Source organism: Pelophylax lessonae (assembly GCF_965119305.1).
Source record: "Pelophylax lessonae genome assembly, chromosome: 4".
NCBI lineage: Eukaryota > Metazoa > Chordata > Amphibia > Anura > Ranidae > Pelophylax > Pelophylax lessonae.
The window spans coordinates 502,523,080-502,539,871 of NC_138771.1; the positions used below are offsets into that span (position 1 = coordinate 502,523,080).

Sequence of the window (16,792 nt, forward strand, 5' to 3'; positions counted from 1 at the left end):
AGCATGCGACTTTCTGCTCCAAGTATCGGTGTGTTGGCAACGAAATGCACAGCGAAACGGGCCCGAGGGAAAATGCAAAAACTATGCATGATGAATTTTTTTGGATATATTAAAATAAATTTTTGATCCTGCAAGAAGTAGAGTACACAATGTGAGTGAGCTGACAATGCCTCTGCAAAGCGATTTTGCCTATGTAGTCTTTTCCTATGATTTAAAAAAAAAAAGGTGCCCCCACCTTCCTGTTGTAGAAACTATATATATATATTCAGGTGTATTGAATAAATGGGTGTATTTAAGGCTACCAGTAGCTAGGTGGCGCCACGTCCTGACGAAGCTGATTGGTCAGCGAAATGCATTGACGTCACACCACCTGTCTGCTGTGTCTCACCTGAGCTCTCGTCAGCCTGGAGCATGAGAGGTCGAGATTGAATGTCAGCCTTTAATGTTTGAGCTATTTGGAGATGCCATGGACTCTGCAGTTTTTCGGTACTGATCTACCATACATTTGCTGATCCATCCACTATGATTCCTGTGAGGTACCTTCATTTTTAGTGCTTCTTTTTGTGTGCATGCCCTACGGGCTCTGCATCGATCCTCACCACCTCTATTCCTGGAGTGTTCACTGATCCAGGGCCAATCCCAGTGTCACACTCTGTACATGTGCCTGCAATGGTGAATATATCCTTTATGGAGACCCGCACTGAATGGTTCCATCTTCAGTGCTATTAGTGATAACTTTGCATCATTGTATCCTGTGAGTTACAGCTTTCCAGTTTCTGCTAATATTCAGAAGCAGTATAGCTCTAAGTGTGTGGTCGTGACTGAAATATTTGCTTACCAATTTTTGAGACCCGCACTGAGTGGATGCACTTATCTGCGGAGGTTTTCTGTTACTCGCTATATTGCACCTATTCACATGCTGACCTAGGACTCCTGCTGCATCAGGTGCTACATGATTGCTACACATTTACCGGCTTCCAAAGTATATACTGGATCACTCTAAAGTGTTTGGGCTGTTCGATGGAAGCAAATTACTGAGAAGCACTCTCTGGCATGCAATTTTCCATAGGTACCCCGCTGGACGGTATCAGTCTTCATCAATTGACTCTGTTGTGTCCTTTTCAGCTCCATAGCTCATTGGCTTTATCACTTGTGGAGGGATTTAATCTCTCCATGTGGGACATCGTTCTCTTCATTCCATTTAGAGTATCGGTTCCTCGTTGTCCCTCTCAGGAGGAACTGGTTATATGAATACACTGTTTATTGCCTAGTTCACACTTACCCCATTTATTTATTATATGGATATTGGAATTTTTTATCTGATTATGCTAGGCTCCTTTCTGTCTATCACTGGAATTGTTAGAGCTCCCTCATTTTATGCCCTTTCTCTTTGAGATATGGCCTTGCTGTGCATTTCCTGCTTTATGAGGTAATGCTTTACTTCCAGTGTTAGACGGGCTCCATCTTGTTGGCTGGCTTACCACACCCAGACGGTACTGGTCCCTTGCCTAATTGGTTGGGATGCGCAATTTTGCTCTGCCTGTGTGTGTGTGTGTGTGTGTGTATCTATCCAGCGGCTATTCATCTTTAGTTCAGTGCCTGGATCCTTCACTGGTTTCAGCCCATGTCCATCCTTGCATGTGTAAGGGTCCTGACACTGATTGGCTTTGTGTGATAGCCCTGATTTGACCCATGATTTTGATTATCTTGGTTATCAATTATTCTATATATGCTCTTTTGGTGGTTCGCAGCAGTATGTGTGTGGGGTGCATGTGTTCTTGTTTTTAATGACTATATAGTCTTGTTTTTTATTTTTTATTGTGATCAAGGGGAAGGTTTGGTTCCTTTTTTTTCTTTCACATTGGATTTCTAATAAATTGTCATTTTGATATATTTCTGTCAGTATTTTTTGTTGGGGAACTATTTCATTTATACCCCGTTTACTCTTATATGGTGCTTTAGGGCCTCCCCCCTCTTTGGTTCTGGTTGTCCCTGTTTTTTCTATATGCCTTTTACTATTAAGAGTATCACTCATTTGCGCTGTACAATTGACACCGTTGTGAGTGAAGGGGTTTACCAGGACACCTCTATTTACATAATTTCCTAATTCTGTGTCCGTGGTACTGCCATTTGTGCTTGTGGCTTTCCACTTTTTTCTCTTTTTAATGGGTACAAATTCCCACACCTTAAAAGCTTGTGGAAGATCTTCCCAGATCAGTGGAGTCTGTTGTAGCCACAAAGCAATGGGGAGGAGGGGTTACATCTACTCCATATTGTCTATGGTTGTGGATTGAGATGCCCTTCACTGATCCAGAGTCCTAAATAGCTTGATTAGTGGTTGGAACTTGCTGTGTTGGTGACCTGGGCCCTTTTCAAAATATTTGTTTGGGCTTCCCCCAAAAGCACAAATATTTGGCTATATAGAATACTTTAGATTCCATTCAGGGGGGGGGGGGGGGTATAGTTGGATAGCTTAGTTACATATGCATGCATCATTAGTAGATGGAAACTATACTAAAACACACTATTGGAGACATGGTGCACAGATTGTTGAACTGCAAAGTATTATAGACAACTGTACTTGGATGTTATTATTTCCTTGGTGTAGACTCCAGTCAATCTGCCAAGCAGTCGGATCCAATCTCCGAAGACTCCAACCAACGTGTCAATCTTGCAGCTGCAACAGGAGGAAACTGCCTTGTCCAGGAGCCCACCAGTGTCTGCTCACACATCCCCATTCCAGAGCATGCCGGCTGTAAGTTCAAGGGTAATAGCAGTTAATATGGAATCCCAAAAGGGACTTTAGTCTTGGAAGATGCAGGAACCCAAATACAAATCCTTACATTTTTATTTAATTTTAGATGGGGTAGGGGGATGATTAAAAGCCCTGTAGGGGTATCTTAAATCTGCCCCACTGACCTTTCCCCTCACTTGCCCTGTGTGCACAAGATATTTCTAAAGTGAGGATTATCCCCCTCCTAGGCAATCGCTACTGGATTAGGTTATGAAAAATGACCCTCTTCGTATTCTGGTGATCTACTAAAAGTTGTCTTTGGGTACTGTAAGCATGCGACTTTCTGCTCCAAGTATCGGTGTGTTGGCAACAAAATGCACAGCGAAACGGGCCCGAGGGAAAATGCAAAAACTATGCATGATGATTTTTTTTTTGGAAATATTGTTAAAATAAATTTTTAGAAGTAGAGTGCACAATGTGAGTGAGCTGACTGCCTCTGCAAAGCGATTTTGCCTATGTAGTCTTTTCCTATGATTTAAAAAAAAAAGGTCCCCCCCCAACTTCCTGAGGTAGAAACCATATATAAATGAGCCTAAGCTGAAATAACGTCGTCTGATGGCTGCAGGCATTTAGAAGTCATCCCCAGGGATCAGACTGCAACTTTGTAATAAGTCAAGATGATGGGCTGCTGAAGGGGCTGATCTGTGCCACCTTTATTACAGCCAAAAACTGCTTAGACTGTTTCCGGTGACCTCCCTGAGCTGGCATATACATTTTAAAAAGCTGGTGACCCTGAAAGATGCCTAAACAAAGATGCTACAGGCCTGAGGGGAAAGGCATGGGGAATATCTGGGAGTTTTACAGTACATTACTTAGCATGCATACAGGTAACAAGATATTTGGTCAGCTTTTAATAAATTATGCAAATATGACCCCTTCACATGTATTGATTTTCACTTTTAATGCACCTCACACTAGATTCCCTTTTTATTATGCCATCTGTAAACGTGTAGTAGTTCACAGAACCACCTGAATCGGGGCCAGGTCTAGCCTATCTAATCTGGGGGTGAAGTAAAAAAAAAAAAACACTCAGGAGGCACACTATTGACAGTACTGACAGTCTTTTAGTGTCATGACCGGGGAAAAAAACTAGTATATTAGGCTGTCATAAGGTTATAGCAGGGATGTATGCCAACGACATTCTACGTTACCCATCCCCTCCCTACCCTTCCGATCCTACTAGAAGAATTTCATAGAAACTTCCACCTATCTAATTTTAGCAATAGAAATCAAAAGCCGGCTCCTTATGAAATTTTTTTTGAACTGAAGCAGTTACAACCTCTTGGAAATGCGAACGCATTTCAGCCTAAGCCTTCCTTCATAACATACCATTCATTTACTGCAGTAGAGCTTGGGTGAGTTCTTATATGATCTCATTTTAGCATCAACGATGGGAAATCCTGAAAATCTGATTTTATGCTTTACAAATCTAATTTCGCATTTTAACGCTATCTGCCTTGAGCACACCAATATCCCCAGACCCTAAAGCTGATGTAGCCCTGCCCCCTGGGGAGTGGCTAAGTGTAGTTATCTCCTCCACTTCGATTTCCAACTTTGTCCAACCCACTTGACACTATAGGTTCTATCATTGTAAATGATTGAAAACGACACAAATTGGAAAAAAAGAATTAGGTTTACTAATCTTTAGCATAAGTTTTAGAAAATAATGCACAAACAGTATCAATAAAGCAATTAAAGCAGGAACATTAATGGCAAAATAGATCCTGAATCCTCAACGTATAACTGGATAGGGTTCAGCACTCGGGATCAATGAACAATTGTAACATGTATATATGGATATATATACCAAAGGATTAAATGTTTGCTAATCCTGTCAATACACTATTTCTCAAATGTAATGCGAGAATGACCACAACCCAATATTTGACAGTGCTTAAAGAATAACTCTATCCTTAGTAACTGCTTAGCAGTTCTATTATGTCTTCACCAAGCTAACTATCAGAGTGCACTCTGTATGCTATCGGCGGGGCCCCCTTTACAATAGATTGCAAGAGTCTCCTGGATGAGTGAGGCCTCACTAGTCTTCGCCGGCAAGGGTGTCCTCAGCCAATCCAAAGAAAGTATTTGTAATCCACAGTAAAGGTGAATAACTGTATTCCCCACGGTAATAAGCAGTAATTGTAATCCAAATAGGAAGGGAGAAAATAGATTCTGGTACTCGACAGTTGGTAGTCCATCTAGCACTGGGAGGGAGGGAAAGGCCTTCTGATCCACTACGCACTCTGTGGAACAACAGTGTCCTGTGGCGACTATTAGAATTACTATGGCCTTCTGCTAAAACAGCTCTGCAGTCCCACCCTGGCTCAGTCTAGAAGCACAGCAAATATTTAACTGGATTTCTCTCACCCAATGTGACAAACTCCGCTACACAGCAGAGTTGTATAAAGTACTCGAAACCCATACTTAAGTAAAAGTACAAGTGCTCGATCAAAAAGTGACTTGAGTAGAAGTACTAAAGTATTCAACATTTTTTGTACTTAAGTATTGCAAGTAGTTTTTTAAAAATTTTGCTACTCAAGTACTGAAAGTAAAAGTACCAGTAGTTTTTGAAAAAAAAATTGCTACTCAAGTACTGAAAGTAAAAGTACAAGTACTGTGTTATGTAGTTATTCAAGAATGAAGTCAAAAGTTTGAACATCATATTGTTTTTTATTATTTCAAATGCAGCTTTTATTTATACATAAGCATTTATTTTCGTATGCGCTGATAATACACATGTTTTTGAGCTTCATGAAACCTGCCATCTACTGTTCTGGCAGTGGTAATTTTTATAATTGTAACGAATAACTATGCAGCACAAAAAAAAAATATTGCAGTAGAAGTATTGAAATCATTGAAAAAATGTAGTGAAGTAAAAGTGGAAGTAGGAGAAAAAACTACTCTAGGAAAGTACAGATACCGCCTTTCGGTACTTAAGTACAGTAGTGAAGAAGTTCTACTTAGTTACTATACATCTCTGCTACACAGTCCACTCCAGCAGTGTCCCGTCTTCTTAGCGACACACACGGCCTCTCAGGGCGATCTCCCACTCGGTCACGCTACCGAGATCTTTCCTCACACCGATCATTCAGACTCCGGTGTCCCTCGCAAGGCCTTCGGCCTACTCTTCTGCACTCTACAGCAGCTCTATCCCTCCTCACAGCGTGCTGTCCTCAAAGCAAGAGAGTGAGAATCGGTCCCACCCCCTTTATAAATACACTCCCAAAAGGCTCTGTGAGTCACATTGCTCCCTGAGAGAAGTCCAACAAAAGCAGTCTATGGTTCTTGCTCCTCCCAGAACTACATTGCCCATAATTCACAAATCCATCCTTGGTAAAATTTTAATGACACCCCCCCTTCCCAGGAGACGGCGCCATCCCTCACAAGTTCGGCCCCCCACCGGGCAAATTGGAAAGCGCAGCGTGCTTCATGCATGCCTAGTAGGGGGACCGGCTGTGAAGCTGAAAGGCTTCACTGGCTGTTTCCCTTACAACGAATGGTGGCAGCACCTGGCAACCGATCCAAAATCAGCTGGGGTGCCGACATTGCGGGGGGTCCCTGGACAGGTAAGTGTCTATATATTGCCTTTTTTCTTTTTTTTTTGTCCCCAGCTGTAACACTGCTTTAAATGTATTCTGCAAACTATGGTACCCTATTAGACAGTGGAATGGGTTTGTAAACCTGTCCCGCGACTACCCTTTCGTGGCTAAGATGCATTAATGCCCTTAAATGTCAGTATTACCGATAGTTTTGCATCTCCTCTCCACACTACTCATATGTCTGCCGCCTTTATTTTTCAGAGGGCTTCATAGGTTGTTTTTCGTCCTTTGCTAGTATAGGATTCTTCCCCTGCCAAATAAACGGAGATGCAAGATGGCCAGGGGGCTGGGTGTACCTAATGTGTCCCTGTGTTATAAATCTATGGTTCTAGTTCGAAATCTTTTTTGAGCGATGACACAGGAAAGGATTTGGTCACTTTAGAGATCTATAGCAGGCAGGAACTTGGCGGGGGCACTGTGGATTCCAAATGCAGCCATATGGCTTTCTAGCTGGACGCCCCCACATAGTCAATACTTTAAAGATCATGGACCAGGTTAAGAGTGAATTGTCCCCACCCACCTCACCATTAGCACCGCCAGATGGTTTCCCTTGGTTTAAAATAAATGCTGGGAAATTTGGTCTAGCGGTATGTACTACTCTTTAGAAATTGACCCAAGTGGCACTGACCCCTAACCTCTGGATCACTTTTTTTCATTTGTCTGACCATGCACCGCTTCCTGGGTTTTAATACATACCCTATATTAATCTAATCTCTTCCTAGAGTAACCTTGTAAAAACTATAGGCAAAACTCATTTTTGGATGGAGTAAGCAAGGGTTATAACTCCTGTCAAATTTCTTTTCGCCATCTGTGTCCCATTGTGGAGATTTCCCTTCTCTTCCTGTCCTATAGCCAAACATGAAGTGAGGAAAAAACCCTGCAAATTAAGGGAATCCCCAGGTAACCAGAACTAGTGTCCCCAATGGAAGATTTCCCCTATTTTTTTCTGGATGCAACCCAAAATCTAGGTTTTCTCCAGTCTGTCCAGGACAGCACAGGAGATATAGGCTCCACCTTCGGAGACAGGAAACACAAAGGATCAGGTGAATAAAGGGGCGGACACCCACCATCTTCCCCAGTCTTTTGTGTTTCCTCCCCGGAGGAGGCAGGTGTGGAGCTCTGCTGTACCTGTCCTGGGAAGGAGGTCAGCGGTGGGGGCCCCCGGTGGTCGACGAGGCCGTGTCCGGCGCATCTCCTCCTGGAGCCCGGGGAGGGCTATGTCTAGTGCCTGCTACTAGGAGTCCGGTCGCTGTACCGAGGACTTCCGCATTCAAGCAGGGGGACGCATGCACAGGCCTTGAGTTCTGGCCTTTGGAGCGCATCGGAGGAGGACGGGACTTCCGGCACATCACTTCCGGTTCCGGCTCTCACAGCGGTGATGACGCCGGAGCCATGGTGGTTTATTTAAACTGCCAAAGCCGCTCCAGGACCGCGAGGCTTCCCTGAGCAGAACGCAGCGGCATGATGCTGCAGGAAGAAGAGGCCTCTCTCATAGAGACTGCGGGACACAGCGGTGGTGGCGCCATCTCAGCCCAGGTAGGTGTCACAGGGGTAGGCTACCTACTGGGCTGCGAGAGGGGGGGGGTGAGTACAGGGACCCTCAGAATGCTGTGATTTTCCCTGTTTTATTGCTCCCCCCCTCAAAGCTGAGTCTGGGCTAGTGAGCCTAGGAACTCTGGCTTAGCTTCTCTGGCAGGGGGAGGGGGGTGGCTATTGTAGTTAATCCCGCCTCCTTTTTTTTTTTTTCTGTTAAGGGTCTCACTATTTCCTTGTTTTTTCCCTCTTCTCGTCTTCAGGCTCAGCCCAAAGACACAGAAAAACCTTCAGGGAAGAAAAGATGCCCGGCCTGTGCCAAGTTTAAGGAGGGCTGGAGTAAACCCCTTTGTAAACCCTGTATAGACAAATTGGTCTATAAGGAGTCAACAGGGGCATGCAAGGAGTTAATCGCAGGAGTCCAAAAGGAGATGAAAGCAATTAAATCTATGCTGACTAACATAGAGACCCCTAAACAGCCAGCAGAAGCCCCCCTAGTTTCAGCCCCAGAGGAGGGTGTAGAAACAGAGGCAGAGGACTCAGATTCCCTTGAAGAGCTTAGTGAGGCAGCTTCTTCCAGGGAGGTCCTTGAGTTAGGGACTAAATCGCCTAGGTGTAAGTTATCACTGGAGGAAGTGGATGCTTTACTAGGAGTGATTTATGAGACCTTAGAAATTAAGAGCAGGTCTCTCTGTCCCTACATGACAAAATGTACCAAACCCTGAAAGAAACTCAGTCTAGGGTATTTCCGGTACATGACACCTTGTCGGACTCCATTAAAAAGGAGTGGGTGGAGCCTGAAAAGAAGCTGTTTTTCCCAAAGAGCTTAAAGAGGTTGTTTCCCTTTAACGAGGACCCCTCTTGTATTTGGAAGGTTCCCAAGCTGGATGCGGCCTTCTCACAATGCGCCAAATCTACGGACCTGGCCTTTGAGGATATGGGTGTCCTTAAAGAGCCTATGGATAAGAGAATAGAGGTTCTCCTTAAAAGGTCATGGGAGGAAGTTATGGCCAACCTAAAACTAGCTATGGCCACAACAGTGGTGGCCAGAAATCTGGAGGTTTGGCTGGACCAACTTAAAGCCCATCTGGAAGGAGGGACTTCCCGTAAAGAAATTCTGGATTCCTTCCTATGCTGTCAAAAGCGGCCGGGTATATGGCAGATGCTTCGGCAGAGTCAAGTTGTCCGCCAGAACTGCAGCCCTGGTGAACTCTTCACGTAGGGCCTTGTGGTTGAAGTCATGGTCAGGGGGACGAAGCCGAAGCTTTGTGGTATCCCCTTTGAAGGGGACCTCTTATTCGGCCCAGATCTAGAGAAGGTCCTGGACTGAACAGCTGACAGGAAGAAAGCTTTTCCGTCAAAGCTCAAGAAAGCTCCAGAGCGACGTTTTTTTCATCCCCAAAGACCACAAGGGCAAACTTCCAAAATGCCAGCCACTAAAAAGCAGTGGGGGAGGACAACAAAAGGGTATTCTCTTTTCCTCTCCAAAAAAAAACCTCTAAACCCCAATGACCGGGTCCCGGTGTGGGGGGAAGGTTGGGTCAATTCCTCCCACAGTGGGAAAGCGTGACCCAAAACGGGTTCATATTGAGGATTATCAAGGAAGGTTATCAGATTCAGTTCCAGGGTATTCCACCCGCGAGAACAGTTCTGACCTCCCCTCCCAAAGATCCCCTAAAGGCGTCGGCACTGTTGTCGCAAATTGGCAACCTTGTGGACCAGAAAGTTCTTGTTCCAGTGCCCAAAGAAGAAACCAACATGGGTTTCTACTCGCACGTCTTTGTGGTGAAAAAGCAATCGGAATTTTCGACTAATCCTGAACCTAAAACCTCTAAACAGATGGGTGACCTACAAGAAATTCCGGATGGAAACCATCTTTACGGTTGGTTAATCAACAAGGACAAATCCAACCTGATCCCAACACAAGAGTTGTGCTATCTGGGGTACAGGATAAATTCAATAGAGCAGAAAGTTTTTCTCGCTCTAGAAAAGGGGGACAAGGTAAAGGCGACAGCAGCCGCCCTGCAATCCAACATGTCACTGTCCATCAGGACAGCTATGTCAGGCCTAGGGTTCCTTGCGGCAACAATCCCAGCTGTTCCTTGGGCAAGGGCCCACTTTCGGTGTCTCCAGGCCAACATCCTGAGAGTTTGGGACGGGAGACAACAATCCCTGGACAAGACCATCCATTTATCTCCAAAAGCCAAGCAATCGCTTTGGTGGTGGAGAAAAGATAACTATGGACGCCAGTACCTGGGGCTGGGAAGCCCATTGGGGAACGAGGATGGCACAGGGAGCATGGTCCCAGAAGGGAATCTCGGGAATCGGCCAATTGGAGAGAACTGCGGGCAATCTGGGAAGCCCTAAGTGTTCTCCAAAGACCTGAACGAACACAATGTACAAGTCCTATCGGACAACGTGGTGGTGCTCGTTTATGTCAACAAACAAGGAGGGACACGGTGCCTGTCCCTGATGCAGCTGACAGCGAACCTTTTTTTCCTGGGCAGAAGTAAACCTCAGCTCTATTTCCGCAGTCCACCTAAGGGGTGTGGACAACGAGATGGCAGACTTTCTAAGTCGCCATCAGGTATCGGAAGCAGAGTGGTCCCTAAACAGGGAAGTCTTCCAGTTGGTGACCCAGAGATGGGGCGTTCCAGACATAGATCTGTTCGCCAGCAGAACGAACAACCAAGTACCAAAGTAATTTTCCCTAGAGAAAGGCGGAGGAGCCATGGGGCTGGATGCCTTAGCTCAGGAGTGGACGTCTCAGCTGAGTTATGCGTTTCCCCCGTTCAAGTTGATTCCTCTCGTTTTAAGTAAGTTCATCCAGGAGGATACCACCTTAATCCTGATAGCCCCGTTTTGGCCAAACAGGCCTTGGTTTTCATCCCTGAGGCGTCTAGCAGTGGGTCCCCCCCTCATGTTCCCAGAGAGGGAAGACCTGCTTTCTCGGGGGCCGATACAACTGTCAAAGATTCCGAGAATGAAGTTGGCAGCCTGGTATCAAAGTCTTTTGAAGTCAAAAGGACTTTCAGATAAGGTCATCCGCACAATTCTTTCTAGTAGAAAGGTCACCCAGGCAATTTTAAGTATTGGAAAATGTTTTGTTCTTGGCTAAAAACCGATAACGGGGAGGTCGGTATTCCAGCCATTCTTGGATTTCTGCAGGAAGGTGCAGATGAGGGACTGGCCGTTAGCACTTTAAAAGTGCAAGTAGTGGCATTATCAGTGTTTTCTGGAAAAATCCCTTGCTTTAGAACCTTTAGTGGTGAGGTTCTTCAAGGGACTATCCAGAATTAGACCAGTTCCATTTAAGGTTCTTCCTAAATGGGACTTGTCAATAGTACTACAGGGTTGGATAAAACTTTCGCAGGACGTAGACCTGTCGTAGTATATTACCCTTAAGACGGCCTTTCTGGTAGCAATTTCTACAGCCAGGCGCATTAGTGAGCTTCAGGCGCTTTCAGTTAGGGAACCTTTTCTTCAAATTTTTGAAGACAGGTTGGTCGTACGTACAGATCCAGGATTCCTACCTAAAGTGGCTTCCAGGTTCCACAGGGCCCAAGAAATGGTGTTACCATCCTTCTGCTCCTCCCCTTCCAATCCAAGGGAAGCAGAGTTTCATCTTTTAGATGTCAGGGCCTGTGTGTTAAGCTATCTAGAGTTGTCTAAGAGCTTTAGAAAATCCAGTGCTTTATTTGTAGTGCATTCAAGGAAAAATAAGGGGCAGCAGGCTTCAAAGAATACTATAGCCAGGTGATTAGACAGGCGAAAGTAGAAGCTTATAGAAGTTTAGATAAGGAGTGCCCTTTTTCTCTGTTAGCTCACTCCACGAGGGCATTATCTGCTTCTTGGGCGGAGCGGGCTGGGGCGACACCAGAACAAATTTGCAAAGCAGCCACCTGGTCTAGCTTCTCGACATTCATCAAGCACTACAGACTGGACCTTCTCTCTGCCCAAGATCAAGCGTTTGGTAGGAAGGTCCTCCAGGCGGTAGTCCCACCCTAATCTGGTAAGTTCTCGTTGATCTCTCCTGTGCTGTCCTGGACAGACTGGAGAAAAACCAGAGTTAGACTTACCGGTAACTGTTTCTAGGAGTCGTCCAGGACAGCAGGGATTCCCTCCCTATAATGCTGTTTTAACCATGGGCGAGTTTTTTTGTCTTGTTGCAGATGCCATGTCCGGGGAGTTCTCGGATAAAAGACTGGGGAAGATGGTGGGTGTCCACCCCTTTATTCACCTGATCCTTTGTGTTTCCTGTCTCTGGAGGTGGAGCCTATATCTCCTGTGCTGTCCTGGACGACTCCTAGAAACAGTTACCGGTAAGTCTAACTCAATTTTCAATGATGGTAAATGGGACAAATAGAAGGTGAATCTCCATATGGGGGGCCGAGATGGCAATAAAAACTGACAGGTAATCTTATCCCTCACTAAAAAATTAAAGTTTTGTCTTTAGTTTTAAAGCAGTTGTAAACCCGCTGAAGCCTGTCGCTCCCAAGCATGCGCCCTCAGTTCTGGCAAGAAGTTCCGGCATGGTTCACCAGACCTTCAGAGCGCAGGCGCTGATGTCAGCAGCTGCATGAAGGGTATCTCCTAAACCTGTGTAGGTTTAGGAGATATTATTTTACCTATATGCAAGCCTTATCTCAAGGTAAAATTATACAACCGCTTTAACCTTGTGAACCAAGTTGGTTTTCCCTGCTCCCTACGGGGGCTTTACTATTTGTTTTTTTTTTTTTTGTTTTTTTTATATATTGCTTCTCTGTATTGATGTGTCCAGAATTACTATATAATATATATTTATATTTGGGTATAGCGCATTAATTGTTGCAATATGCAATTAAAGTATGTTTCTCTCCAGGACCGCCAACATGTGAGATGGTAGCTCCTCCCCAACAGGAAACGCACTCCCCTTGCTCTTCTGTTAAAAGGCCCCACCCTTCCCCTTGATCCTCAGTTTAGTGTGTTTCTCCCACAGCGAAAATTGTACTTTCACTGACCCGAAACAATGCTGGTGTGGATGGGTACCTCTGTAAGCCAGGTTCGGTTGGGCCGAGGTTAGGCTTCTCCTTACCTGCCGCATTCTATGCTTCTTACAGGTGGCCATGAAGCCCCAGGCAGGCGTTCCTATGAGGTGGTCCTTCCTAGCCTGGGCCCTGACTGGGTGCAGGGCTCTCCTCCGCTCTCCCAGAAGATCGCAGCGGCTTGAGGAAATTTAAAAAAGCCCGCCGCAAGTGCACTCCAAGCCTCGCTTTAGGACCAGAACTTCCGCCGGAAACTCATAGTACAACGCGGAAGGAAGGGAGACATTCGGAGGAGATGCTCAAACCGTTGGCGGTAATATGGCAGAGCCTTCAGCCTTTCGGAACGGTAAGGCTGCTAAGGAAAAACCGTTGCTACTTGCCTTATGGAGGAAGGAAAGTCGCTCCGGGTGGCTACTTAAAAAAAAAAAAAAAAAAAGCAGTACAGATAACGGTAAGACCGTGGGGTTTCCTTTTTTCTGCAAGGGGAAGTTGTGTACCAGTGGTAACTTGGGTCCTGGTGAATCCCGCTTACCCCCGAATTTATGTAGCCTAAAAATGTAAGTCTTCAAACCTGAAATGGGAAGACTGCCAAGGAAAATCTGCTGCGATGCTCCTTATGGAAGAGGAAAAGTCGCTTAGGATAGCTACCACGAAAGGCAGACAAGATTTGTTTCTTCGTCTGCAAGGGGAGGGGTTGTACCGATGTCTGCATTATGCTCTGGTGACCCCCAGGTTTCCCCCAGGTAATGTGGCCTATGCATCTGAATATTGCAGGAAGAGTGATCGGATGGTAATCTTCTCTTCTCTTGCAGAAGTCCCTATCGGGACCTAGGAGGCCTCTATCGGATCAACCCCTATTGCAGCCATCACTAGCTCACCTAAGATGTGCAAAACTGCAGGGGATAGATCATATACAAAGCCTCTGTTTCACCTGTATTAACAAACCGGCAGGTCAAGAAGCCTCAGGGTTGACATAAGAATGCCTCCCTCCTATGTGTTTAGGAGGATTGGAAGCAAACCCTATAGCTGTGGTAAAACTGGAGGAAAAACAGTAGTGGTGTGTACTCCTTTTCTTACCTGGGAAACTTGCAGCAGTATCCCTGATAGCAGCCAGGTGGGGTTTTGGCTTGTTGTAGTACTCACTCCTTTAATGTGGTTACTACTATCCTTCCCCCCCCCCCCCTTAACACGGGGGTTAAGTAAGCCAAAAAAGCTTCAGCAGACCCAGGTCCACAGCCTTCTCTCATTATCAGGGCAGGCTGTGGTCATTGCAACTTTAGGTTGCCAGTTCCTCAACTATAAACCCTGTCTGGATCAATAAGGGTAATTCTAGTGAAGGGGTGACACCTGTTAGACAGTCTCTTGCAGGCTATTTCTGCCATTGAACAGCTTGGACATTCCTAAAGTTTATCAACGGGAATGTAAGGTGGAGTCCAGTAACCTAAAGACTACAGGCGTAGATTCCATAATGGTTTTCCCTGGTCAGCATTACACGCTAGATATTTTGATTGTACTAGGCCAGCTGCTAGGATTTCGGCACGCATCTCCAAGATGGGTGATAAGAGCTCTGCATCAAAAAACATGCGAAGTGCTGTGCGACTTTGCAGGGTGACTTTGGTGCACCGTTTTTAGTGCAATTTTTTGATCTGATATTGCACTCCCTGACTAGAGGTCTTATCAAGGTAGTGCATCCACCTTTTGAGTGTCGCTGCAGCCTTCAGTCACGGGGGACCACGCAAGGTCGCAGGATAAATCGCACCAGGGAAAACAGAACCTAAGAGTTAATTGGGACCCCTGGTGGTTTGGGCTACTGCCCACCCTGTTATGAACTAGGTGCAGTACTGTCTGCAACTCTAGTTTGATTAAATTTTGGGTACAAAAGCCTCTACAACAGCTACATATATTAACCTGTATTTAATGCTTGCTTGTTTAGTCCTTCAGGTGTCTGATGGCCTCCAAGCAAAGATTGTCTCCAAACCTCCCTGAGGCTGATTTAAATGATCTACAGGTCTGTGCTTGGTAAGACCTTAGATGCTGAAAAAACTTGGATTCCCACCTGCGGGTGGGACAGCTACACCCACTCGTATGAAGGTAAGGTAACGGCAACTACTACTATGGTGTATGCACCTACATTGAGACTTCCATTATTTGGAGCTACCCAGATTCTCCTCTGGTGGAGGAAGGTTGAGAATATAGAATCCAAACTATGCTGATATAAAGTCTGCCCTTTTTTCAGTAGAAATCGTCATAATTCTAACTGATGCCTGGGCTGCTGTCTCTGAAATACTCTATGGAAGTTTGTGTATGTGGGTGTTATGACTAATCAGAAAATATGCAACACTGTTCTGTCTTCTGTCTGTTTGCTATATGGTTATTTTTTTTCTTACTAAAAAAAATACACCTTGAAAGTTGCAGGTATCTGACTATTACACTCTTTTCTTCTAGAAATGCACTACATTGTGTTCGTAAAATGTCTGTGGGTTACTTGGCTGTACCCTGACTGCTTAGTCAGAAATGCACAAAGGTTTCCAGTGTCTTTTCTGTTATAACTACACTGGTACTAATCAAGTGCGCAACTTTAGGTTCCCTGTAAGTTTTGGCCATTAAAATTAGTCTTCCTGGCTAGCTGTCACTACAGCCAGACGTGTGGGGGTTGGTTTTACAGGTCTTCTAGTAAAGAACCATTTGTTAATCTTCCTAGATAGGATTATCCTGAAACCAGATCTCTTATATCTGCCTAAAGTAGCCTCTTCTTCCACAGGAAGCAGGAGATGGTACTACCATCCTTGTGATAATCCTAGGAATAAAAAATAAATATTTAGACGTGAGGAGAGGTCTCCTCACTTATCCAGAAAGGACCAAGGAGTTTAGGAGGTCTAATCGCCCTCTGGTCCTCTACTCTGGACCAAGAAAAGGAATGCAGGCGTAAAAACCTTCAATTTCCAGGTGGATTAAGCAAGCTATTACCATATTTTAGGAGGTCACATGTGGTCCAGTTTTCCAGCAAAACTGAAGGCACACTCTGCAAGGGCACTGGCTACATCCAGGGCTAAAAAAGCGGGAGCTTCCTGGGAACGGATTAGCAGTACAGCCACCTGGTCAAGCAGTGACACTTTGTGAAGACCTTACCGTGTGGAAGTGCTGTCGCAGCAAGACCTGACCTTTGGCAGGGAAGTACTGCAGACAGTGGTCCCACCCTAAAGTAGGCCAGTAAAGATTACTTTATTATCCTCTCATATGTTGGCCGTCCTGGAGGGATGGAGAGAATACCTACCGTTAGTTTACCGGTAACTGTGTTTCTTCCAGTTCCCTCCAGGATGGCCTGCCTACTTTCCGACCTGTTAAAAGGGTTATGGCAACTGGTGAGTGCCTCAGGGCTTATGAATCCCTTGTGAACCAGTTGTGGAAGCTACTTTACTACAACTGAGGATCAAGGGGAAGGGTGGGGCCTTTTAACAGAAGAGCAAGGGTAGTGTGTTTCTGTTAGGGAGGAGCTACCATCTCTCATATGTTGGCCGTCCTGGAGGGAACTTGAAGAAACAGTTACCGGTAAACTAACAGGTATTTATGCTAAACCTTAACTCCTGGCTACTCTGCTACTTCAAGGGTACTTTAGTTTTCCAATGTACATTTTCTTACAGGGGCACTCTAAAATATAAACGGCAGTTACATAGTTAGGTTGAAAAGACACAAGTCCATCTGGCTCAACCAATAAACGGTAAAGAAAACCCAACCATACAATCCTATATACACAATCCTATAAACGCAGTTGATCCAGAGGAAGGCAAAAACAAACAACAACAAAAAAACCCCAGCAAAGCATGATCCAATTTGGTACAGCA

General features: G+C 45.2%; 1 protein-coding gene across 1 annotated transcript in view; it reads left to right on the forward strand.

Annotated features, from left to right (window-relative positions):
- CAPRIN2 (caprin family member 2) overlaps positions 1–16,792 on the forward strand; it is a gene marked incomplete at its 3' end in the record, with an annotated part of 157,324 nt that overhangs the window by 127,844 nt on the left and 12,688 nt on the right. Inside the window, exon 17 of the mRNA XM_082255938.1 lies at positions 2,609–2,767. Within this exon, the coding sequence (XP_082112064.1) occupies positions 2,609–2,767 (159 nt within the window). The remainder of the gene's footprint in view (positions 1–2,608; positions 2,768–16,792) is intronic.